A 23,235-nucleotide genomic window follows, 5' to 3' on the forward strand; every position below is an offset into this window, starting at 1 on the left:
AGATGACTGTGCTGACCCTGCCTGCTAATAAGGAGATGACTCTTCCGACCATGCCCACTAATGAGGAGATGACTCTGCTGATCCTGCCCTCTAATGAGGGGATGACTCTACTGACCCTGCCCTCTAATGAGGGGATGACTCTGCCCTCTAATGATGAGTTATCTAGCTGACCCCACCCTCTTATGATGAGATGACTCGGCTGACCTCTGTTTCTAATGAGATGACTCTGCCTTCTAATGATGAGAAGACTCTGCTGACCCCGCCCTCTAATGAGGAGAATACTCTGCGGACCCTGCCAGCTATTGATAGTGAGATGACTTACTGTCCCTGCCTGCTAATGATATGACTCTGCTGATCTCAGCCTTTAATGAAATGGCTCTGCCTTCTAATTATGAGATGACTTTGCTGGAACTGCCCGCTAATGATATGACTCTGCTGACCCACCCTCTGATGATAATGAGATGACTCTACTGACCCCAGACTGCTAATGAGATGACTCTGATGACACCGCTTTCTAATGAAGAGATGACTCCACTAACCCTGCCCGCTAATAAGATGACTCTGCTGTACCTGCCCACTAATGAGATTAATCTGCTGACCCTGCCCATTACTAAGGAGATGACTCTGCTGACCCTGCCTGCTAATAAGATGACTGCCCTCTAATGAGGAGATGACTCTGCCCGCTAATGAGGAGATGACTCTGCTGACCCTGCCCACTGATGAGATGATTCTGCTGACCCTGCCCGCTAATGAGATGACTCTACTGACCCTGCACGCTAATGAGGACATGACTCTTTTGACCCTGCCTGCTAATGATGAGATGACTCTACTGACCCTGCCAGTTAATGATGAGATGACTCTGCCCTTTAATGATGAGCTGACTATGCTGATCCCGCCCTCTAATAATAAGATGACTCAGCTGGCCTCTGCTTCTAAATGAGATGACTCTACCTTCTAATGATGTGAAGACTCTGCTGATCCCGCCCGCTAATGTGGAGATGACTCTATTGACCCTGCCCGCTAATGAGGAGATGACTCTGCCTTCTAATGAGGAGATGACTCTGCCTTCTAATGAGGAGATGACTCTGCCTTCTAATGAGGAGATGACTCTGCCTTCTAATGAGGAGATGACTCTGCCTTCTAATGAGGAGATGACTCTGCCTTCTAATGAGGAGATGACTCTGCCTTCTAATGGGGAGATGACTCTGCCTTCTAATGGGGAGATGACTCTGCCTTCTAATGGGGAGATGACTCTGCCTTCTAATGGGGAGATGACTCTGCCTTCTAATGGGGAGATGACTCTGCCTTCTAATGGGGAGATGACTCTGCCTTCTAATGGGGAGATGACTCTGCCCTCTAATGAGGAGATGACTCTGCCCTCTAATGAGGAGATGACTCTGCCCTCTAATGAGAAGATGACTCTGCCCTCTAATGAGAAGATGACTCTGCCCTCTAATGAGGAGATGACTATGCTGACCCCGCCCTCTAATGATGAGATGACTCGGCTGGCCTTGGCTTCTAATGAGATGACTCTGCCTCCTAATGATGAGAAGACTCTGTTGATCCCGCCCTCTAATGAGATGACTCTGCTGACACCACCCTCAAATGATGAGATGACTCTGCTGACACCACCCTCAAATGATGAGATTACTCTACTGACCCTGCCCTCTAATGATGAGCTGACTAAGCTGACTCTGCCCTCTAATGATGAGATGACTCGGCTGGCCTCTGCTTCTAATGAGATGACTCCGCCCTCTAATGATGAGAAGACTCTGGTGATCCCGCCATCTAATGAGGAGATGACTCTACTGACCCTGCCTGCTAATGATGAGATGACTCTGCCCGCTAATGAGATGACTCCGCTGACCCTGCCCGCTAATGAGATGACTTTACTGATCCTGCCTGCTAATGATGAGATGACTCTGCCCTCTAATAAGATGACTCTGCCCTCTAATGATGAGCAGACTATGCTGACCCCGCCCTCTAATGATGAGATGACTCAGCTGGCCTCTGCTTCTAAATGAGATGACTCTGCCTTCTAATGATGTGAAGACTCTGCTGATGCCGCCCTCTAATGTGGAGATGACTCTGCTTGCTAATGAGGAGATGACTCTGCCCGCTAATGAGGAGATGACTCTGCCCGCTAATGAGGAGATGACTCTGCCCGCTAATGAGGAGATGACTCTGCCCGCTAATGAGGAGATGACTCGGCCCGCTAATGAGGAGATGACTCGGCCCGCTAATGAGGAGATGACTCGGCCCGCTAATGAGGAGATGACTCGGCCCGCTAATGGGGAGATGACTCGGCCCGCTAATGAGGAGATGACTCGGCCCGCTAATGAGGAGATGACTCGGCCCGCTAATGAGGAGATGACTCGGCCCTCTAATGAGGAGCTGACTCGGCCCTCTAATGAGGAGATGACTCTGCCCTCTAATGAGGAGATGACTCTGCCCTCTAATGAGGAGATGACTCTGCCCTCTAATGAGAAGACTCTGTTGATCCCGCCCTCTAATGAGATGACTCTGCTGACCCTGCACGCTAATAATAATGAGATGACTTACTGTCCCTGCCCGCTAATGAGATGACTCTGCTGACACCACCCTCAAATGATGAGATGACTCTGCTGACACCACCCTCAAATGATGACTCTACTGACCCTGCCCTCTAATGATGAGCTGACTATGCTGACCCTGCCCTCTAATGATGAGATGATTCGGCTGGCTTCTGCTTCTAATGAGATGACTCCGCCTTCTAATGATGATTAGACTCTGCTGATCCCACCATCTAATGAAGAGATGACTCTACTGACCCTGCCTGCTAATGATGAGATGACTCTGCCCTCTAATGAGGAAATAACTGCCCTCTAATGATGAGCTGATTATGCTGACCCCGCCCTCTAATGGGATGACTCTGCTGACCCAGCTTGCTAATGATAGAGAGATGACTTACTGTCCCTGCCCGCTAATGAGATGACTCTGCTGACACCACCCACAAATCATGAGATGACTCTGCTGACCTCTGCCTTTAATGAGATGACACTGCCTTCTAATGATGATGTGACTCTGCTCACCCCACCTTCTGATATAAGATGACTCTACTGACCCTGCCCTCTAATGATGAGATGACTCTGCTGATCCTGCCCTCATATGATAATAAGATCACTCTGCTGACGCCGCCTTTAATGAGATGACTCTGCCCTCTAATGATGAGAGGACTCTGCACTGACTGCACTTACTTGGACATAAAGGCTCCGCACCGAATCCGAGCATCAGTCCCATCAGGAAACAGGAGCTCAGGACTGTGCAGAACGTCGACGAGGACTGAAAATTCAGCCAACACCATCGAACTGAACTGCTGCTCCAGAGAGGCCACGACGTCCTGAAAATGAGAGGAACCGCAATAATGGCCTTACACAATGTAAGAAATGGCAAGATCTGATGATCAGCAATTACTGGAGGAACTCTGTAACAAGTGCTCAATTTCCCTGCAGCACTACTACAGGAAAAACTAGGTATTACACAATGCCCATTGAAATCAATGGGCTTTTCATGGAATATATAGACATGCTGGTTCCTCCAGGGAGAGATGATCTTTGGAGACGATGTAGGTTCCAAAAAGTGATATATAGTATTTTCCCGTTTTGTGTATGCAGCTCCGATGCAGATCTTTCTGCCTCCAGGGTTACAGACTACAAACAAGTCTGATCGTGTAGTCATGTGTTTATCCACTCAGTTCTTTTTTGAAGACAGAGCAGAAATAGTGGAGATCGTAATAGGTGCTCATGCCACATAGGTTCGCATAGTAGCTGCATACACAAAACGGGGAACCTTGAATAATTTGCTTATATTTTTGAAGCAAAAACGCGCAGCATTATTACTATTATCTTGTAAGGGACACAAACATCAGCAAATCATACAGATGCAGTTCTCACGGTCACCATCAGGTGTCAGTAGAGCAAGGCAGACTGATACAAAAAAACATCTCACTTTACAGCGTGCTGTGAAACGGAATGCTATTGGTTTAAGATCACTTTTTGATTTACTCTGGGCATCTCCTCTTACCTGCAGCTTCTCGATGATGTTCCTGTAGTCCCAGCCGGGGCTCCCCAGGACGTCTTTGAATCGGGGCCCGGTGCGGGCCGTCATTCTCCAGCCCATGGCCGCCCGCTGCACCATGGTGGAATGGCTCTTTAAGAAAAGAGTATTCACCTGACTGTCCAGATCCACCGGGATGGCGATCCCTCGATTCTTTGCTTTTTTTTGCAGGAGGATAAACAACATTAATAGACGCATAATATGGGGACAAGGTGTCATTACCCCCGGAGCAGGCGCTCAGGCCGCCACAGATGAGGGGTCCACGCACAGCGGGGGTCCAGGCCGCAGACGTTCGCACTCACCTACTTCTGCCAGAGTCTTTATACACGACTCCATCGAGGACTTCTGCGCCGGGTTCGGCCATGTGCAGTTATAAATACGGAAAGCCGACTGCAGGAGCTGAATGAAGACCGGCTGGTGGGTCTGCGGAGAGAGCACAGCGCCGTCTGTGAGCGCAGGAGAGGGCACAGCGCCGCCTGTGAGCGCAGGAGAAGGCACAGCGCCGCCTGTGAGCGCAGGAGAGGGCACAGCGCCGCCTGTGAGCGCAGGAGAGGGCACAGCGCCGCCTGTGAGCGCAGGAGAGAGCACAGCGCCGCCTGTGAGCGCAGGAGAGGGCACAGCGCCGCCTGTGAGGGTAGGAGAGGGCACAGCGCCGCCTGTGAGCGCAGGAGAGGGCACAGCGCCGCCTGTGAGCGCAGGAGAGGGCACAGCGCCGCCTGTGAGCGCAGGAGAGGGCACAGCGCCGCCTGTGAGCGCAGGAGAGGGCACAGCGCCGCCTGTGAGCGCAGGAGAGGGCACAGCGCCGCCTGTGAGCGCAGGAGAGAGCACAGCGCCGCCTGTGAGCGCAGGAGAGAGCACAGCGCCGCCTGTGAGCGCAGGAGAGAGCACAGCGCCGCCTGTGAGCGCAGGAGAGAGCACAGCGCCGCCTGTGAGCGCAGGAGAGAGCACAGCGCCGCCTGTGAGCGCAGGAGAGAGCACAGCGCCGCCTGTGAGCGCAGGAGAGAGCACAGCGCCGCCTGTGAGCGCAGGAGAGAGCACAGCGCCGCCTGTGAGCGCAGGAGAGAGCACAGCGCCGCCTGAGAGCGCAGGAGAGAGCACAGCGCCGCCTGTGAGCGAAGGAGAGAGCACAGCGCCGCCTGTGAGCGAAGGAGAGAGCACAGCGCCGCCTGTGAGCGCAGTAGAGAGCACAGCGCCGCCTGTGAGCACAGTAGAGAGCACAGCGCCGCCTGTGAGCGCAGTAGAGAGCACAGCGCCGCCTGTGAGCGCAGGAGAGAGCACAGCGCCGCCTGTGAGCGCAGGAGAGAGCACAGCGCCGCCTGTGAGCGCAGGAGAGAGCACAGCGCCGCCTGTGAACGCAGGAGAGAGCACAGCGCCGCCTGTGAACGCAGGAGAGAGCACAGCGCCGCCTGTGAGCGCAGGAGAGAGCACAGCGCCGCCTGTGAGCGCAGGAGAGAGCACAGCGCCGCCTGTGAGCGCAGGAGAGCACAGCGCCGCCTGTGAGCGCAGGAGAGCAGAGCGCCGCCTGTGAGCGCAGGAGAGAGCACAGCGGCGCCTGTGAGCGCAGGAGAGAGCACAGCGGCGCCTGTGAGCGCAGGAGAGAGCACAGCGCCGCCTGTGAGCGCAGGAGAGAGCACAGCGCCGCCTGTGAGCGCAGGAGAGAGCACAGCGCCGCCTGTGAGCGCAGGAGAGAGCACAGCGCCGCCTGTGAGCGCAGGAGAGAGCACAGCGCCGCCTGTGAGCGCAGGAGAGAGCACAGCGCCGCCTGTGAGCGCAGGAGAGAGCACAGCGCCGCCTGTGAGCGCAGGAGAGAGCACAGCGCCGTCTGTGAGCGCAGGAGAGCACAGCGCCGTCTGTGAGCGCAGGAGAGCGCACAGCGCCATCTGTGAGCTCAGGAGAGCACAGCGCCATCTGTGAGCGCAGGAGAGCACAGCGCCGTCTGTGAGCGCAGGAGAGCGCACAGCGCCATCTGTGAGCGCAGGAGAGCGCACAGCGCCATCTGTGAGCGCAGGAGAGCGCACAGCGCCATCTGTGAGCGCAGGAGAGCGCACAGCGCCATCTGTGAGCGCAGGAGAGCACAGCGCCATCTGTGAGCGCAGGAGAGCACAGCGCCGCCTGTGAGCGCAGGAGAGCACAGCCCCGCCTGTGAGCGCAGGAGAGCACAGCGCCGTCTGTGAGCGCAGGAGAGCACAGCGCAGTCTGTGAGCGCAGGAGAGCACAGCGCCATCTGTGAGCGCAGGAGAGCACAGCGCCGCCTGTGAGCGCAGGAGAGCACAGCGCCGCCTGTGAGCGCAGGAGAGCACAGCGCCGCCTGTGAGCGCAGGAGAGCACAGCGCAGTCTGTGAGCGCAGGAGAGCACAGCGCAGTCTGTGAGCGCAGGAGAGCACAGCGCAGTCTGTGAGCGCAGGAGAGCACAGCGCAGTCTGTGAGCGCAGGAGAGCACAGCGCAGTCTGTGAGCGCAGGAGAGCACAGCGCAGTCTGTGAGCGCAGGAGAGCACAGCGCAGTCTGTGAGCGCAGGAGAGCACAACGCCATCTGTGAGCGCAGGAGAGCACAGCGCCATTTGTGAGAACAGGAGAGCGCACAGCGCCATCTGTGAGCGCAGGAGAGCACAGCGCCGTCTGTGAGTGCAGGAGAGCGCACAGCGCCATCTGTGAGCGCAGGAGAGAGCACAGCGCCATCTGTGAGCGCAGGAGAGCACAGCGCCATCTGTGAGCGCAGGAGAGCACAGCGCCATCTGTGAGCGCAGGAGAGCGCACAGCGCCATCTGTGAGCGCAGGAGAGCGCACAGCGCCATCTGTGAGCGCAGGAGAGAGCACAGCGCCATCTGTGAGAACAGGAGAGCGCACAGCGCCATCTGTGAGCGCAGGAGAGCGCACAGCGCCATCTGTGAGCGCAGGAGAGCACAGCGCCATCTGTGAGCGCAGGAGAGCGCACAGCGCCATCTGTGAGCGCAGGAGAGCGCACAGCGCCATCTGTGAGCGCAGGAGAGCACAGCGCCATCTGTGAGAACAGGAGAGCGCACAGCGCCATCTGTGAGCGCAGGAGAGCACAGCGCCATCTGTGAGCGCAGGAGAGCGCACAGCGCAATCTGTGAGCGCAGGAGAGAGCAAGCTGCACCAAAGAGCACTCCGCCTGCAAATAACGTATCTAATCCAATCCTCTGTGATACTGTCTGCTGAGCCATGTATCAAATCCTCTCCTGTGTGATACAGTCTGCTGAGCCGTGTATCTAATCCTTGTATTCAGATACCTGGGTGTAGGTTCTCTGTGAGTGCAGGTGATGAGCTCCGGCCCCCCGCCTTTCTCCATATTTGGGGGTCTCGCTCTGAATCTGTCGCCTGGAGCTGATAAATCAGCGGCCGGGATGTGCGGACACGGACAATTATCGCCCCGAGCGCTGACCGCAGGCGGAATGAGCAGCCGTCCCTAAACAGGAGGCTGAATAATGGAGGGCTACCATGGGGGGAAGCGCTGGGACAGATTAACCCCCTCAGAAGCAGCAGGGGGCTTCACCCTCTATTAATACCCCCAGCAAAAATCTGAGAGCAGAAATCCCAATTCTAGAGCCGGTCATATAAACGTATGCGCTTCTGTCCGTACTCCCTCCATACTTTACCCTGCAGCTATGCTCCATTAGAGCTCAGATATAAACAATGGCTCACGCTTAGCTGCACTGCCTTGTGGAGTCTGAACCCTTCCCCTCCCCCCAAATCAACCACATCATCAAGCAGCCTGTCCCCCATGCTTTACAGTGCTTTACCCTCTACTGGCCTCTGTGACGGCGGATACTTAACCTGGAGGCTGGTGCTGTTATCAGAAAAAGGGGAGCTGAAGAAGCCGCTGACGATGTTCATCACGGCCTCCGTCACGTACTTCTCCAGCGCCGTGTCCGCGTGTTTGCGGTCGGTTGTCGTGTTGCAGACCTGGCGAGGAAAAAGAAAAGTCAGCGGACTACAAATACCAGGACAACCAGCTGGGAAATCCACTGCAAGAAACACATTGCAACTTGCACTCTAGTCACAGTCAAAGCTTCATCTACTATTCAGCTGTGAGAAAAGTAAACTGTCCGGACAATGCTCTGCGAGCTCAGCGGGCCGTCCGGACAATGCTCTGCGAGCTCAGCGGGCCGTCCGGACAATGCTCTGCGAGCTCAGCGGGCCGTCCGGACAATGCTCTGCGAGCTCAGCGGGCCGTCCGGACAATGCTCTGCGAGCTCAGCGGGCCGTCCGGACAATGCTCTGCGAGCTCAGCGGGCCGTCCGGACAATGCTCTGCGAGCTCAGCGGGCCGTCCGGACAATGCTCTGCGAGCTCAGCGGGCCGTCCGGACAATGCTCTGCGAGCTCAGCGGGCCGTCCGGACAATGCTCTGCGAGCTCAGCGGGGCGTCCGGACAATGCTCTGCGAGCTCAGCGGGCCGTCCGGACAATGCTCTGCGAGCTCAGCGGGCCGTCCGGACAATGCTCTGCGAGCTCAGCGGGCCGTCCGGACAATGCTCTGCGAGCTCAGCGGGCCGTCCGGACAATGCTCTGCGAGCTCAGCGGGCCGTCCGGACAATGCTCTGCGAGCTCAGCGGGCCGTCCGGACAATGCTCTGCGAGCTCAGCGGGCCGTCCGGACAATGCTCTGCGAGCTCAGCGGGCCGTCCGGACAATGCTCTGCGAGCTCAGCGGGCCGTCCAGACAATGCTCTGCGAGCTCAGCGGGCCGTCCGGACAATGCTCTGCGAGCTCAGCGGGCCGTCCGGACAATGCTCTGCGAGCTCAGCGGGCCGTCCGGACAATGCTCTGCGAGCTCAGCGGGCCGTCCGGACAATGCTCTGCGAGCTCAGCGGGCCGTCCGGACAATGCTCTGCGAGCTCAGCGGGCCGTCCGGACAATGCTCTGCGAGCTCAGCGGGCCGTCCAGACAATGCTCTGCGAGCTCAGCGGGCCGTCCAGACAATGCTCTGCGAGCTCGGCGGGCCGTCCAGACAATGCTCTACGAGCTCAGCGGGCCGTCCGGACAATGCTCTGCGAGCTCAGCGGGCCGTCCGGACAATGCTCTGCGAGCTCAGCGGGCCGTCCAGACAATGCTCTGCGAGCTCAGCGGGCCGTCCAGACAATGCTCTGCGAGCTCAGCGGGCCGTCCGGACAATGCTCTGCGAGCTCAGCGGGCCGTCCGGACAATGCTCTGCGAGCTCAGCGGGCCGTCCAGACAATGCTCTGCGAGCTCAGCGGGCCGTCCAGACAATGCTCTGCGAGCTCGGCGGGGCGTCCGGACAATGCTCTGCGAGCTCGGCGGGCCGTCCGGACAATGCTCTGCGAGCTCGGCGGGCCGTCCGGACAATGCTCTGCGAGCTCGGCGGGCCGTCCGGACAATGCTCTGCGAGCTCAGCCGGCCGTCCGGACAATGCTCTGCGAGCTCAGCGGGCCGTCCGGACAATGCTCTGTGAGCTCAGCGAGCCGAGGCCTGAGCTGATACATTGTAATGATAGAAATGTGTAGAGATCCCAGAGATCTGTCCCTGCACTGACACACTGTAACAAACCTCACTCCACGCGACCACTCACCCGCGCCATGTCCACCAGGAAGTTCTCAAACAGCTTCCAGATGTGGTTGCTGGTGTAGATCTCCTTCATCTCCACCTCCGTGTCCACGTAACAATGGTTCACGAAGTTCACGTAGGCGATCTTCACCTGAGAGGAGGAGGAGGAGGCGAGACGTGAGCGGAGAGGCCGAATATCGACAGCGCCACACATCACCCCCGACATCTACACAGTGACTGCACCAGCAGAAGAGTGAGTGCAGCTCTGGAGTATAATACAGCATGTAACTCAGGATCAGTAATGTAAGTACACAGTGACTGCACCAGCAGAATAGTGAGTGCAGCTCTGGGGTATAATACAGGATGTAACTCAGGATCAGTAATGTAATGTATGTACACAGTGACTGCACCAGCAGAATAGTGAGTGCAGCTCTGGAGTATAATACAGGATGTAACTCAGGATCAGTAATGTAATGTATATACACAGTGACTGCGCCAGCAGAATAGTGAGTGCAGCTCTGGAGTATAATACAGGATGTAACTCAGGATCAGTAATGTAATGTATGTACACAGTGACTCCACCAGCAGAATAGTGAGTGCAGCTCTGGAGTATAATACAGGATGTAACTCAGGATCAGTAATGTAATGTATGTACACAGTGACTGCACCAGCAGAATAGTGAGTGCAGCTCTGGAGTGTAATACAGGATGTAACTCAGGATCAGTAATGTAATGTATGTACACAGTGACTGCACCAGCAGAATAGTGAGTGCAGCTCTGGGGTATAATACAGGATGTAACTCAGGATCAGTAATGTAATGTATGTGCACAGTGACTGCACCAGCAGAATAGTGAGTGCAGCTCTGGAGTATAATACAGGATGTAACTCAGGATCAGTAATGTAATGTATGTACACTGTGACTGCACCAGCAGAATAGTGAGTGCAGCTCTGGAGTATAATACAGGATGTAACTCAGGATCAGTAATGTAATGTATGTGCACAGTGACTGCACCAGCAGAATAGTGAGTGCAGCTCTGGAGTATAATACAGGATGTAACTCAGGATCAGTAATGTAATGTATGTACACAGTGACTGCACCAGCAGAATAGTGAGTGCAGCTCTGGAGTATAATACAGGATGTAACTCAGGATCAGTAATGTAATGTATGTACACAGTGACTACACCAGCAGAATAGTGAGTGCAGCTCTGGAGTATAATACAGGATGTAACTCAGGATCAGTAATGTAATGTATGTACACAGTGACTACACCAGCAGAATAGTGAGTGCAGCTCTGGAGTATAATACAGGATGTAACTCAGGATCAGTAATGTAATGTATGTATACAGAGACTGCACCAGCAGAATAATGAGTGCAGCTCTGGAGTATAATACAGGATGTAACTCAGGATCAGTAATGTAATGTATATACACAGTGACTACACCAGCAGAATAGTGAGTGCAGCTCTGGAGTATAATACAGGATGTAACTCAGGATCAATAATGTAATGTATGTACACAGTGACTGCACCAGCAGAATAGTGAGTGCAGCTCTGGAGTATAATACAGGATGTAACTCAGGATCAGTAATGTAATGTATGTACACAGTGACTGCACCAGCAGAATAGTGAGTGCAGCTCTGGAGTATAATACAGGATGTAACTCAGGATCAATAATGTAATGTATGTACACAGTGACTGCACCAGCAGAATAGTGAGTGCAGCTCTGGAGTATAATACAGGATGTAACTCAGGATCAGTAATGTAATGTATGTACACAGTGACTGCACCAGCAGAATAGTGAGTGCAGCTCTGGAGTATAATACAGTATGTAACTCAGGATCAGTAATGTAATGTATGTACACAGTGACTACACCAGCAGAATAGTGAGTGCAGCTCTGGAGTATAATACAGGATGTAACTCAGGATCAGTAATGTAATGTATGTACACAGTGACTGCACCAGCAGAATAGTGAGTGCAGCTCTGGAGTATAATACAGGATGTAACTCAGGATCAGTAATGTAATGTATGTACACAGTGACTACACCAGCAGAATAGTGAGTGCAGCTCTGGAGTATAATACAGGATGTAACTCAGGATCAGTAATGTAATGTATGTACACAGAGACTGCACCAGCAGAATAATGAGTGCAGCTCTGGAGTATAATACAGGATGTAACTCAGGATCAGTAATGTAATGTATATACACAGTGACTACACCAGCAGAATAGTGAGTGCAGCTCTGGAGTATAATACTGGAGGTAACTCAGGATCAGTAATGTAATGTATGTACACAGTGACTGCATCAGCAGAATAGTGAGTGCAGCTCTGGAGTATAATACAGGATGTAACTCAGGATCAGTAATGTAATGTATGTACACAGTGACTGCACCAGCAGAATAGTGAGTGCAGCTCTGGAGTATAATACAGGAGGTAACTCAGGATCAGTAATGTAATGTATATACACAGTGACTACACCAGCAGAATAGTGAGTGCAGCTCTGGAGTATAATACTGGAGGTAACTCAGGATCAGTAATGTAATGTATGTACACAGTGACTGCATCAGCAGAATAGTGAGTGCAGCTCTGGAGTATAATACAGGATGTAACTCAGGATCAGTAATGTAATGTATGTACACAGTGACTGCACCAGCAGAATAGTGAGTGCAGCTCTGGAGTATAATACAGGATGTAACTCAGGATCAGTAATGTATGTACACAGTGACTGCACCAGCAGAATAGTGAGTGCAGCTCTGGAGTATAATACAGGATGTAACTCAGGATCAGTAATGTAATGTATGTACACAGTGACTGCACCAGCAGAATAGTGAATGCAGCTCTGGAGTATAATACAGGATGTAACTCAGGATCAGTACAGGATCAGTAAAGTAATGTATGTACACAGTGACTGCACCAGCAGAATAGTGAGTGCAGCTCTGGAGTATAATACAGGATGTAACTCAGGATCAGTACAGGATCAGTAATGTAATGTATGTACACAGTGACTGCACCAGCAGAATAGTGAGTGCAGCTCTGGAGTATAATACAGGATGTAACTCAGGATCAGTAATGTAATGTATGTACACAGTGACTGCACCAGCAGAATAGTGAATGCAGCTCTGGAGTATAATACAGGATGTAACTCAGGATCAGTAATGTAATGTATGTACACAGTGACTGCACCAGCAGAATAGTGAGTGCAGCTCTGGAGTATAATACAGGAGGTAACTCAGGATCAGTAATGTAAGTACACAGTGACTGCACCAGCAGAATAGTGAGTGCAGCTCTGGAGTATAATACAGGATGTAACTCAGGATCAGTAATGTAATGTATGTACACAGTGACTGCTCCAGCAGAATAGTGAGTGCAGCTCTGGAGTATAATACAGGATGTAACTCAGGATCAGTAATGTAATGTATGTACACAGTGACTGCACCAGCAGAATAGTGAGTGCAGCTCTGGAGTATAATACAGGATGTAACTCAGGATCAGTAATGTAATGTATGTACACAGTGACTGCACCAGCAGAATAGTGAGTGCAGCTCTGGAGTATAATACAGGATGTAACTCAGGATCAGTAATGTAATGTATGTCCACAGTGACTGCACCAGCAGAATAGTGAGTGCAGCTCTGGAGTATAATACAGGATGTAACTCAGGATCAGTACAGGATAAGTAATGTAATGTATGTACACAGTGACTGCACCAGCAGAATAGTGAGTGCAGCTCTGGAGTATAATACAGGATGTAACTCAGGATCAGTAATGTAATGTATGTCCACAGTGACTGCACCAGCAGAATAGTGAGTGCAGCTCTGGAGTATAATACAGGATGTAACCCAGGATCAGTACAGGATAAGTAATGTAATGTATGCACACAGTGACTGCACCAGCAGAATAGTGAGTGCAGCTCTGGTGTATAATACAGGATGTAACTCAGGATCAGTACAGGATCAGTAATGTAATATATGTACACAGTGACTGCACCAGCAGAATAGTGAGTGCAGCTCTGGAGTATAACACAGGCTGTGGCTCCCACCTCGGGGATGCAGTCGTCATGTGTCACCACGCGGACGATGTCGTCCAGGGGCAGGAGTGAGTTGCACTTGATCTCGGTGTAGACGTTCTTGCCCTCGGTGCAGGCCGCCAGCAGCTCCACCAGGGTGATGTGATAGGCCAGAGCGCCGCTCTCGTCGGCCCGGTCCCGCTCGGAGCACATCATCTGCAGGAGGATGGGGAAGGAGGCGCGGTCGTTGTAGAAGATCAGCACGTCCTCTCCGCCATTGATCAGCTGCGATAGAGAAACACCGGCACCGGGTCACGGACTGTCGGCTGCGGCCAATCAGTGGTAGAAGGGGCAGACACAGGAGAGGTGGTCCCATAACAAACACCAAACAGTGGGGCCGATTCCCCACAAGTTCTCCCACCCCGGAGTAAATGGGCCTCATGATACTTATGCCCCTGGAGGGAAAAGGTCGCCCTGGTCAGTGATTGGCTGCAGCGGTCACATGTCCATCTAGACTGAATAGGAAGTACACACCAGTTGTCTGCAGTTCCTGCTAGGCCTAGAAGGACATGTGACCACTGCAGCCAATCACTGGCAATAACTGGTATAAGTCAGTCACTACTACACCCAGTGATTGGCTGCAGCAGTCACATGTCCGTTCAGACTAATTAGGAAGTACACATAAGGGTTCTGTAGTTCATGCTTGGCCTAGAAAGACATGTGACCACAGTAGCCAATCACTGGCAATAACTGTGATATGTCAGTCATTACTACACCCAGTGATTGGCTGCAGTGGTCACATGTCCGCTCAGACTGAATAGGAAGTACACACCTGGGTCCTGTAGTTCCATCTTGGCCTGGATGGGCATGTGATTGCTGCAGCCAATCACTGGCTATAACAGTGATGTGTTAGTCACACTACAAACAGCAATTGGCTGCAGCGGTCACATGTCCGTTCCAACTGAATAGGAAGTACACACCAGTGTTCCATAGTCCTACTTGGAATGGAAGGGCATGTGACTGCTGCAGCCAATCATGGTCTATAACAGTGATGTGTCAGTGACTATTAAGACCAGCGATTGACTGCAGTGGCTACATGTCTGGAAGCATATACCAGGGGCCTGTAGATCCTGCTTGACCTGGAAGGAGATGTAACCACTGCAGCCAGTCACTGGCTTCAACAGTGACGCGTCTGTTACTACTATGAACAAGTGATTGGCTGCAGCGGTTACAGGTGTATCCAGGCCTAGAAGGACCTGCAGACCCTTGGTGCATACTTCCTATTGAGTCTGGACAGACATGTGACCACTGCAGCCGATCACTGGCCAAAATGGTGACCAGAAGTGACCATGGAGCGATGAAATGGGACCCGTGGAGGGATCAGTAAGGTGTGCACACCGCCCCTTTAACACTAATGGCGGCCATATTGCCTGTCACCCAGCATTCCCAGGAGCCCATACAACCCAGAACGAGTCAATTATCCCAAATTAAGCCCAATTTCTTCTGATCTGATCCGTTCGGAGAGAATTTAGTAATAACCCCCTATCCCCCGCCCATCCCCCCGGAGCCCCCACAATGCGGAGACGTCTGCGCCGCGGCAGACAAAGCCGTGCGATCGCTAATGGCCGGGAATTGTGATGTAAATGCGAGTCGTCTTAATAGTTAAAAGAAAAATAAAAAAACCTTCACGGGGAAATGAAAAGGTTGTGAGTTGGAATATCCTCCGCCGACAAAGGTTACGGCTGTAAGAAGTTTTCGAGCCGCGCTCGAAACTTCTGGAAGTCTACGTGTTTTTTTTTTGTTCGCGCCTTGACTCATTAGCTTGATTTTCTCTCCTCGTCTTTTTGTCTACATCCGATGCCGAGACGTTCGCAAGAAGACGACACTTTTTTTTAATCTTTTGGCGAGGAGACGGCGGTCTATTAAGCGCCGGTGCGTGATGTATCGGGTGTCAGGTGTCAGTCATCTTAATTGCTAGCGAGTCTTTATGTCAAGATGGCTGAAGATTCGCTGTCACCGCCAGGACGCTGCGGCGGCTGAGTGTCTGCGCAGGGAAAACTCAGCGCTTTCAAGAGACTCTACACCTCCCACTACTAACGGGGCATCCTGCGTGATATAGGGGGTCGGATAGGTGATAGTTGTGCCCCCCACGCTTAAGTACGAGGCAGACCTGGTAGAAAATAGCGCCTTGGATTCGAAAGGAAAAGCGCCCGTGCGACTTGCCGCTCCATACATCTCCTCCTAGCAGAGATTTTGCGGCGAAAGGAAAAAACAGGGAAAAATGGGGGGCACAACTATCACCAGTTAGGTGATAAGCGTGGGGGGCACAACTAAGTACAAGACAGACCTGGGGTCCTTGCTAAGTTCTAGCAACGGAAAACGAGATGAAATCAATGAGGTGACCTAGGAAGCAATATCCCTCTGTCTAACCGTTTAGATGCCGTGGTTGCCATTGATCGTGGCATCTTAGGGGGTTTAAATGGTCAAAACTGGTTATAGAGGTTATAGTACAGTCGACAGCTGTAATTTATGGTGCGGGTGCAGATCCTGTGCCAAATACAATACGTAAATGAAGAAGACCCCTCCTCTAAAGACAGAAGCCTCGACAAAAATCTGATTGGTTAAGGGGGTATAATGTTGGCCAATGTGTTAAAATCCCTTTAAACGTCAGCGCAGTGATCTGATTGGTTCCTGGTTGGATGGGACATGTGACCTCTCTCACCTCCGTCATCACCACGTCCTGGCATTTCTTCACGTACTTCCCGTCGGCTTTGACGATGGTCTGCAGGAAGCGCAGGTACTCCACGTGGCGGCCGTGCGTCTCCACGCTGTGCACGAAGTGCTGGACCACGCGCTCGCTGATCTCGTTGCACAGGTGATAGTTGTTCATGAAGATGTGTCGCATCGTCTCGGCTTCCAGGAGCTGTGGGGGAGACATTAATCCCTAAATATCTGCACCGGGTCTAGACCCCACTAATCCCACAAGGATTGGCTATCAATAGTTATCCGAGACACCCCCCGCTACTGTGTCTTTTTGCCCAAACATGGCTACTTTCTTACAAAAAAACAACAGCGCCACCCCTGTCCACAGGTTATATCAGGTACTGTACATCAGCTTCAGTAAAGTGAATGCAGCAGAGTTGTAATACCACGCCCGACCTGTGGACAAGGGTGGCGCTGTTTTTGAAAAAAAAAAAAAATATATATATATGCTGGGCAAACTGTGAATCTTACAGCCAGGGTTCCTTCCATGATAGTGGCAGAGCCACCCCCACTTACCCCCGGAGTCAAGAAGAGGTTCAGGTTTTTGTGGAGAAGTATTTGATTTTGAGGATTTCCCCGGCAGAAGTTTTGCAGGAAGTTATGAGCGAGCGTCATGATTTCATTCATTTTATCATCAGTCTGAAAAAAAAAAAATGATTACGTCCGTTAAAGGATTATTCCCAAAAAATCTAGTAATCCAAGATTGAGCTTTCCAGCGGACGGACCACCAGTGATCTCGAGATCAGGGATCTCCAGCAGATGGACCACCAGTGATCCAGAGATCGTGGGTCTCCAGAGGATGGACCCCCCCGTGATCCAGAAATCAGGGCTCCCGAGTATAAGGAACCCCAGTGATCCAGAGATGGGGCTCGCCAACGGACGGACCACCAGTGATCCCGAGATCGGGGATCTCCAGCAGATGGACCACCAGTGATCCCGAGATCGGGATGGAACCCCTGTAATCCCGAGATCGGGGCTCTCCAGTGGACAGACTTTTGGTGATCCTGCGATCGGGGCTCCCTAGAGGACGGACCCCCTGTAATCCCGAGATCAGGGCTCTCCAGTGGACAGACCCCCAGTGATCCAGAGATCAGGGCTCTCCAGAGGACGGACCTCTTGTAATCTTGAGATTGGGTCTCCCCAGAGGAAAGACACTCTGTGATCAAGAGAACAGGGCTCTCCAGAGGACAGACCCCCAGTGATGCCAAGATCAGGGCTCTCCAGAGGATGGATCCCTTGTGATCCCGAGCTCGGGTCTCTCCAGCTGTCTGACCCCTAGTGATCCCGAGATCGGGGTTCTCCAGTAGACGGAACATCAGTGATCTCAAGATTGGTGTTCTCCAGTAGACGGACCATAAGTGATCTCAAGATCGGGGCTCTCCAATGAACAGATCCCCTGTTATACCGAGAGCAGGGCTGTCCAGAGGACGGACCCCTTGTGATCCTGAGATCGGGTCTCTCCAGCAGTCCGACCCCAGTGATCCCAGGTTCGGGGCTCTACAGCAGATGGACCCTCAGTGATTCCGAAATCAAGCTCTCAAGCTGGCAAATGGCTAGCGATCTGCAACTTATCTTCATATTGATCCTGAGATCAAGCTCACCAGTGGAAGAACCCCCAGTGATCCCGAGATCAGGGCTCTCCAGAGGACGGACCCCCTGTAATCCCGAGATCAGGGCTCTGCAGAGGACGGACCCCCTGTAATCCCGAGATCAGGGCTCTCCAGAGGACGGACCCCCTGTAATCCCGAGATCAGGGCTCTGCAGAGGACGGACCCCCTGTAATCCCGAGATCAGGGCTCTCCAGAGGACGGACCCCCTGTTATCCCGAGATCAGGGCTCTGCAGAGGACGGACCACCTGTAATCCCGAAATCGGGGCTCTCCAGAGGACGGACCCCCTGTAATCTGAGATCAGGGATCTCCAGAAAACGGACCTCCTGTGATCCCGAGATCAGGCCTCAACAGAGAATAGACCCTCTGTAATCCCGAGATCAGGGCTCTTCAGCGGTCCGATCCCCACTGATCCCAAAATCGGGACTCTCCAGCAGACAGTCTCCCTGTGATCCCGAAATCAAGCGCTCAAGCTGGCGGACGACTATTTATCTTGATATTTTGGTAATAAACCTATAAATGTTAAAAGTTCACTTCTTCTACTCTAGTTACATTCAAAGCAAAACAAAGAAAAATCTGCCAACTGTCCAAAGCGACAGGCAACTTGATTTGTGGATAAAAAACCCCAGAATTTTGAATGCAGCTTTGGATCTGACTAGAGCTGAAAACATGTAACTTACAAAATTTGTTCCAGATGAGGAAAGTAAAATCAGCTAGGGGACAAAGACAATTTAAAGGGGGTAATTCCCATCTTTCTAAATGGGTATTGTCAGATAGTGCTTCTAAAAACAAGCATTTTTGTAATTTTCTGCTTATTAAAATTTTCAGCCGTTCTTGAGATATTAACACTTTTCTTTTGCTTGCCTCGTTGCCGTGGGGCCTTGGTTTCCAAGGTAACGAGTAGTAAACAAGAAAAAAAATGTTAATATCTCAAGAACGGCTGAAAATTTTAACAAGCAGTAAATTACAAAAGTGTTTGTTTTGACTAGCAGTATCCGACAATACCCATTTATAAAGATGGGAATAACCCCTTTAAATCCAAGATTCCCCTTCCCCCATCAAAACGCATTACCGACCTTCTCATACGGAATCTGCAGCAGATCCAGGACCACCAGAAGAGCCCCCATGTTCTTCAGGAGCCGCTGCTGCTGGTTTCGTCCCTTCTTGCTCTGAGAACAAAGCTTACAGAGCCGGATCAGAATCTGTAACAGCAGAAAAAGCGTAAAAAGCATGCTAAGGGGTATGAAGACTTTTACATATAATGTTTTTTTTTATTACTCTAAACGGAAAAAATAATCAGCTTAGTATATAATCTTTATTAAAAATCCACTACCATTTTGTGTATACAGCTCAAATGCAGAACAATGCGTCTCTATGGTTACAGACTACAAACCATCCCTGATCATAACAAAGTTTGTGGGCCCCAACAAAAAATATCCAATAGGGCCCCCGACTGTCACTGGTTTAATCATATGGGCCAAAAGGACCCCTCTCCTTCCCACCCTTTTCTATAGTTTGTGGACAAGGCAAAGCATGACGGAAGGATCTGACTACACAGGGTTTGTTTGTAGTCTGTTACCATGGAAACACAAACTGTATCAGTAGAATAGTAGGAGTATTTTAGTTTTTGCCTCAACGACCGGAGCCTTTTAATCAACGCCATTTGCAAAGTTCCTTCATTTTTTATTTTAGGCGCATTGGGGCAGTTATAAGAAATTTTTTGCAAAAGTATACACACCCCATACAAAAATATGACGGAACCACATGGGCATTTACCTCTTTCACAATCTTGTAATTATTGGCCTTGTTGCTGTCGATCTGGGGCTTCTTAATCCCATCTTGTACGGGGGCGAGAATACTTGTGTCCTAAAAGAGAAGACCCTCTTGTTAAGTCAAAGCACAGAAAAAAGGGGGGCCCCTGAGCTAAAATGAGGTGGGGCCCCGTGTGGTTTTTTCCATCACAGTCTCTTGTCCAGTGTTTTATAAGACACCTCATTGATTATTGTCTGTCAATCTCAATTTCTCCATAAAGTCATGTGATAACTAGGCTCCGCCCACAACTGAACAGATTCCAAAAACATGGCTGCTGCCATTGATGCATTTTGGGAACTCTCTAAAATAAAAAATAATGGATTTAGACATTTTTTAATTCTACAATTTTAAAGCCAGGTGGTCAGTGGTCTCTTATTGGGGTCCTCGATAGAACATTAAGTGGTGACTAAAGTTCCCCTTTAAGTCATGTTTACTTATGACTGTATGCACTATGTGGTAGTATTATTGCTGAGAACTGAGGATAGTACCCCAGACATGAGCAAATGTCTTACAACGAGGACGTTTGGCGGTCTAAAAACGGAGACACGAGCTCGCGTTTAGCTCAAACACCCAAAGGTCGTCCATCACGTCGTGATATTTTACCTGATATTCATCATCTCAACTTCACGGTCTCCGAAGTCCCAATTAAAGAGCAAAGAGGACGGCAGCTCAGGTCTGGACCGGAGCCGTCACTGCGCATCGTCTGTACACACCGCACATTACTCTGATACCGCCACGCTGACATTAGACTTCACTGTAACATGTAATGTCAGGGGAGCGGCGTACAAAGAGGCGGCTGACACACAGCGAAAAAGGAGAAATATCACTAAAACCCGTAATATAATAGACGTACTACACATTATACAAGACTGTAGGGAGTATAAGACATTACTGAGCAGAGGGCGCAGTATTATAGTAGTTATATTCTTGTACATAGGGGCAGTATTATAGTAGTTATATTCTTGTACATAGGAGCAGTATTATAGTAGTTATATTCTTGTATATAGGAGCAGTATTATAGTAGTTATATTCTTGTACATAGGGGCAGTATTATAGTAGTTATATTCTTGTACATAGGGGGCAGTATTATAGTAGTTATATTCTTGTACATAGGGGCAGTATTATAGTAGTTATATTCCTGTACATAGGAGCAGTATTATAGTAGTTATATTCTTGCACATAGGGGGCAGTATTATAGTAGTTATATTCCTGTACATAGGAGCAGTATTATAGTAGTTATATTCCTGTACATAGGAGGCAGTATGATAGTAGTTATATTCTTGTACATAGGGGCAGTATTATAGTAGTTATATTCCTGTACATAGGAGGCAGTATTATAGTAGTTATATTCTTGTACATAGGGGCAGTATTATAGTAGTTATATTCTTGTACATAGGGGCAGTATTATAGTAGTTATATTCTTGTACATAGGGGCAGTATTATAGTAGTTATATTCTTGTATATAGGAGCAGTATTATAGTAGTTATATCCTTGTATATAGGAGCAGTATTATAGTAGTTATATTCTTGTATATAGGGGCAGTATTATAGTAGTTATATTCTTGTATATAGGGGCAGTATTATAGTAGTTATATTCTTGTACATAGGAGCAGTATTATAGTAGTTATATTCTTGTACATAGGGGGCAGTATTATAGTAGTTATATTCTTGTACATAGGGGCAGTATTATAGTAGTTATATTCTTGTACATAGGGGCAGTATTATAGTAGTTATATTCTTGTACATAGGGGGCAGTATTATAGTAGTTATATTCTTGTACATAGGGAGCAGTATTATAGTAGTTATATTCTTGTACATAGGGGCAGTATTATAGTAGTTATATTCTTGTATATAGGAGCAGTATTATAGTAGTTATATCCTTGTACATAGGAGCAGTATTATAGTAGTTATATTCTTGTACATAGGAGCAGTATTATAGTAGTTATATTCTTGTACATAGGAGCAGTATTATAGTAGTTATATTCTTGTACATAGGGGCAGTATTATAGTAGTTATATTCTTGTATATAGGAGCAGTATTATAGTAGTTATATCCTTGTACATAGGGGGCAGTATTATAGTAGTTATATTCTTGTATATAGGGGCAGTATTATAGTAGTTATATTCTTGTATATAGGAGCAGTATTATAGTAGTTATATTCTTGTACATAGGAGCAGTATTATAGTAGTTATATTCTTGTACATAGGAGCAGTATTATAGTAGTTATATTCTTGTAAATAGGAGGCAGTATCATAGCAGTTATATTCGTGTACATAGGGGGCAGTATTATAGTAGTCATGTTCCTCAGCACTCTCTGTGACATGTAACTTTCTATTACTTGTACCGCCATGTACTGGACTTTCTCCAGACACCGTCGTGTCGTCCTGTCTGCTCCTAATTGCAGCGATGGGGTACAGGGGGCTTGTCGTTGTCATTTTCAGACTTTTGTGTAATCAGGCAGTAAATGAGATGGACGGCGTGTCGCGGGGCAGATAATTCACCTCATTAATCTGCTCCTTGCCGTCCTTCGCCTGCCCGTCTCCCAGCTCCTCGCTCTCGTAGCTATTGCTCTTTTCAACCCAAAGTTCAGACTTCTCCACCGTCAGCCGTAATTGGTCCAGGTCGGCCTTGATCTGCTTGTAGTTGTCGACGTCCTGATTTGACACCAATAACTGAACCTGCAGAAGAGATCATCACAGGCCGAGATTAATATAAAACACAAAGACGTCGCCCCCTACCTGCGACACCGAGACGTGATCATGTCCGGCCAATTGTCCCCGAACATCCTGACAACGGCAGCGAGCGGCCGCGGATGTGAGATCTGCCAGAAGAACCAAACGCTAAACCTCGCTCAATGCTTTCCTCAGGAAACAGCGCCCCCTGCGTCCACAGGCCGTGTGTGGTACTGCAGCTCAGTGCCAGATACAACCATGGCACAGGGGATGGCGTGATTTCAGGTGAAAGTAGTGATGTTTCTCTATCTGTGTGTAACATGAGCTCAGCAGCGTTTCCATGTCACTGTGACACTAGTCACATCCAAAGCTGCACTGCATATTATACTGGTTGTATCTGGGAATATACTGTACATTATAGTGTATATACTACAGTCACATCCAAAGCTACACTGCATATTATACTGGCTGTAACTTGGAATATACTGTATATACTCCAGTCACATCCAAAGCTGCATTGCATATTATACTGGCTGTAACTGGCAATATACTGTATATACTCCAGTCACATCCAAAGCTGCACTGCATATTATACTGGCTGTAACTTGGAATATACTGTATATACTCCAGTCACATCCAAAGCTGCACTGCATATTATACTGGTTGTAACTGGGAATATACTGTATATACTCCAGTCACATCCAAAGCTGCACTGCATATTATACTGGTTGTAACTTGGAATATACTGTATATACTCCAGTCACA

The 23,235-nt window shown here is 50.0% G+C and overlaps 1 protein-coding gene across 1 annotated transcript in view; it reads right to left on the reverse strand.

The window, feature by feature from the left end:
* The window catches only part of ITPR2 (inositol 1,4,5-trisphosphate receptor type 2), a 294,636-nt gene that overhangs the window by 117,455 nt on the left and 153,946 nt on the right, over positions 1 to 23,235 (reverse strand). Inside the window, exons 26-36 of the mRNA XM_073649236.1 lie at positions 22,300 to 22,476; positions 19,764 to 19,853; positions 19,064 to 19,189; positions 16,895 to 17,017; positions 16,338 to 16,538; positions 13,649 to 13,900; positions 9,641 to 9,766; positions 7,890 to 8,018; positions 4,398 to 4,518; positions 4,063 to 4,253; positions 3,237 to 3,379 (exon numbers count right to left, since the gene is read on the reverse strand). Coding sequence (XP_073505337.1) covers positions 3,237 to 3,379; positions 4,063 to 4,253; positions 4,398 to 4,518; positions 7,890 to 8,018; positions 9,641 to 9,766; positions 13,649 to 13,900; positions 16,338 to 16,538; positions 16,895 to 17,017; positions 19,064 to 19,189; positions 19,764 to 19,853; positions 22,300 to 22,476 — 1,679 coding nt within the window. The remainder of the gene's footprint in view (positions 1 to 3,236; positions 3,380 to 4,062; positions 4,254 to 4,397; positions 4,519 to 7,889; positions 8,019 to 9,640; positions 9,767 to 13,648; positions 13,901 to 16,337; positions 16,539 to 16,894; positions 17,018 to 19,063; positions 19,190 to 19,763; positions 19,854 to 22,299; positions 22,477 to 23,235) is intronic.

This window comes from Phyllobates terribilis, unplaced genomic scaffold (assembly GCF_046119375.1).
Source record: "Phyllobates terribilis strain yellow unplaced genomic scaffold, ASM4611937v1 Scaffold_10__3_contigs__length_209671492, whole genome shotgun sequence".
Classification (NCBI taxonomy): Eukaryota; Metazoa; Chordata; class Amphibia; order Anura; family Dendrobatidae; genus Phyllobates; species Phyllobates terribilis.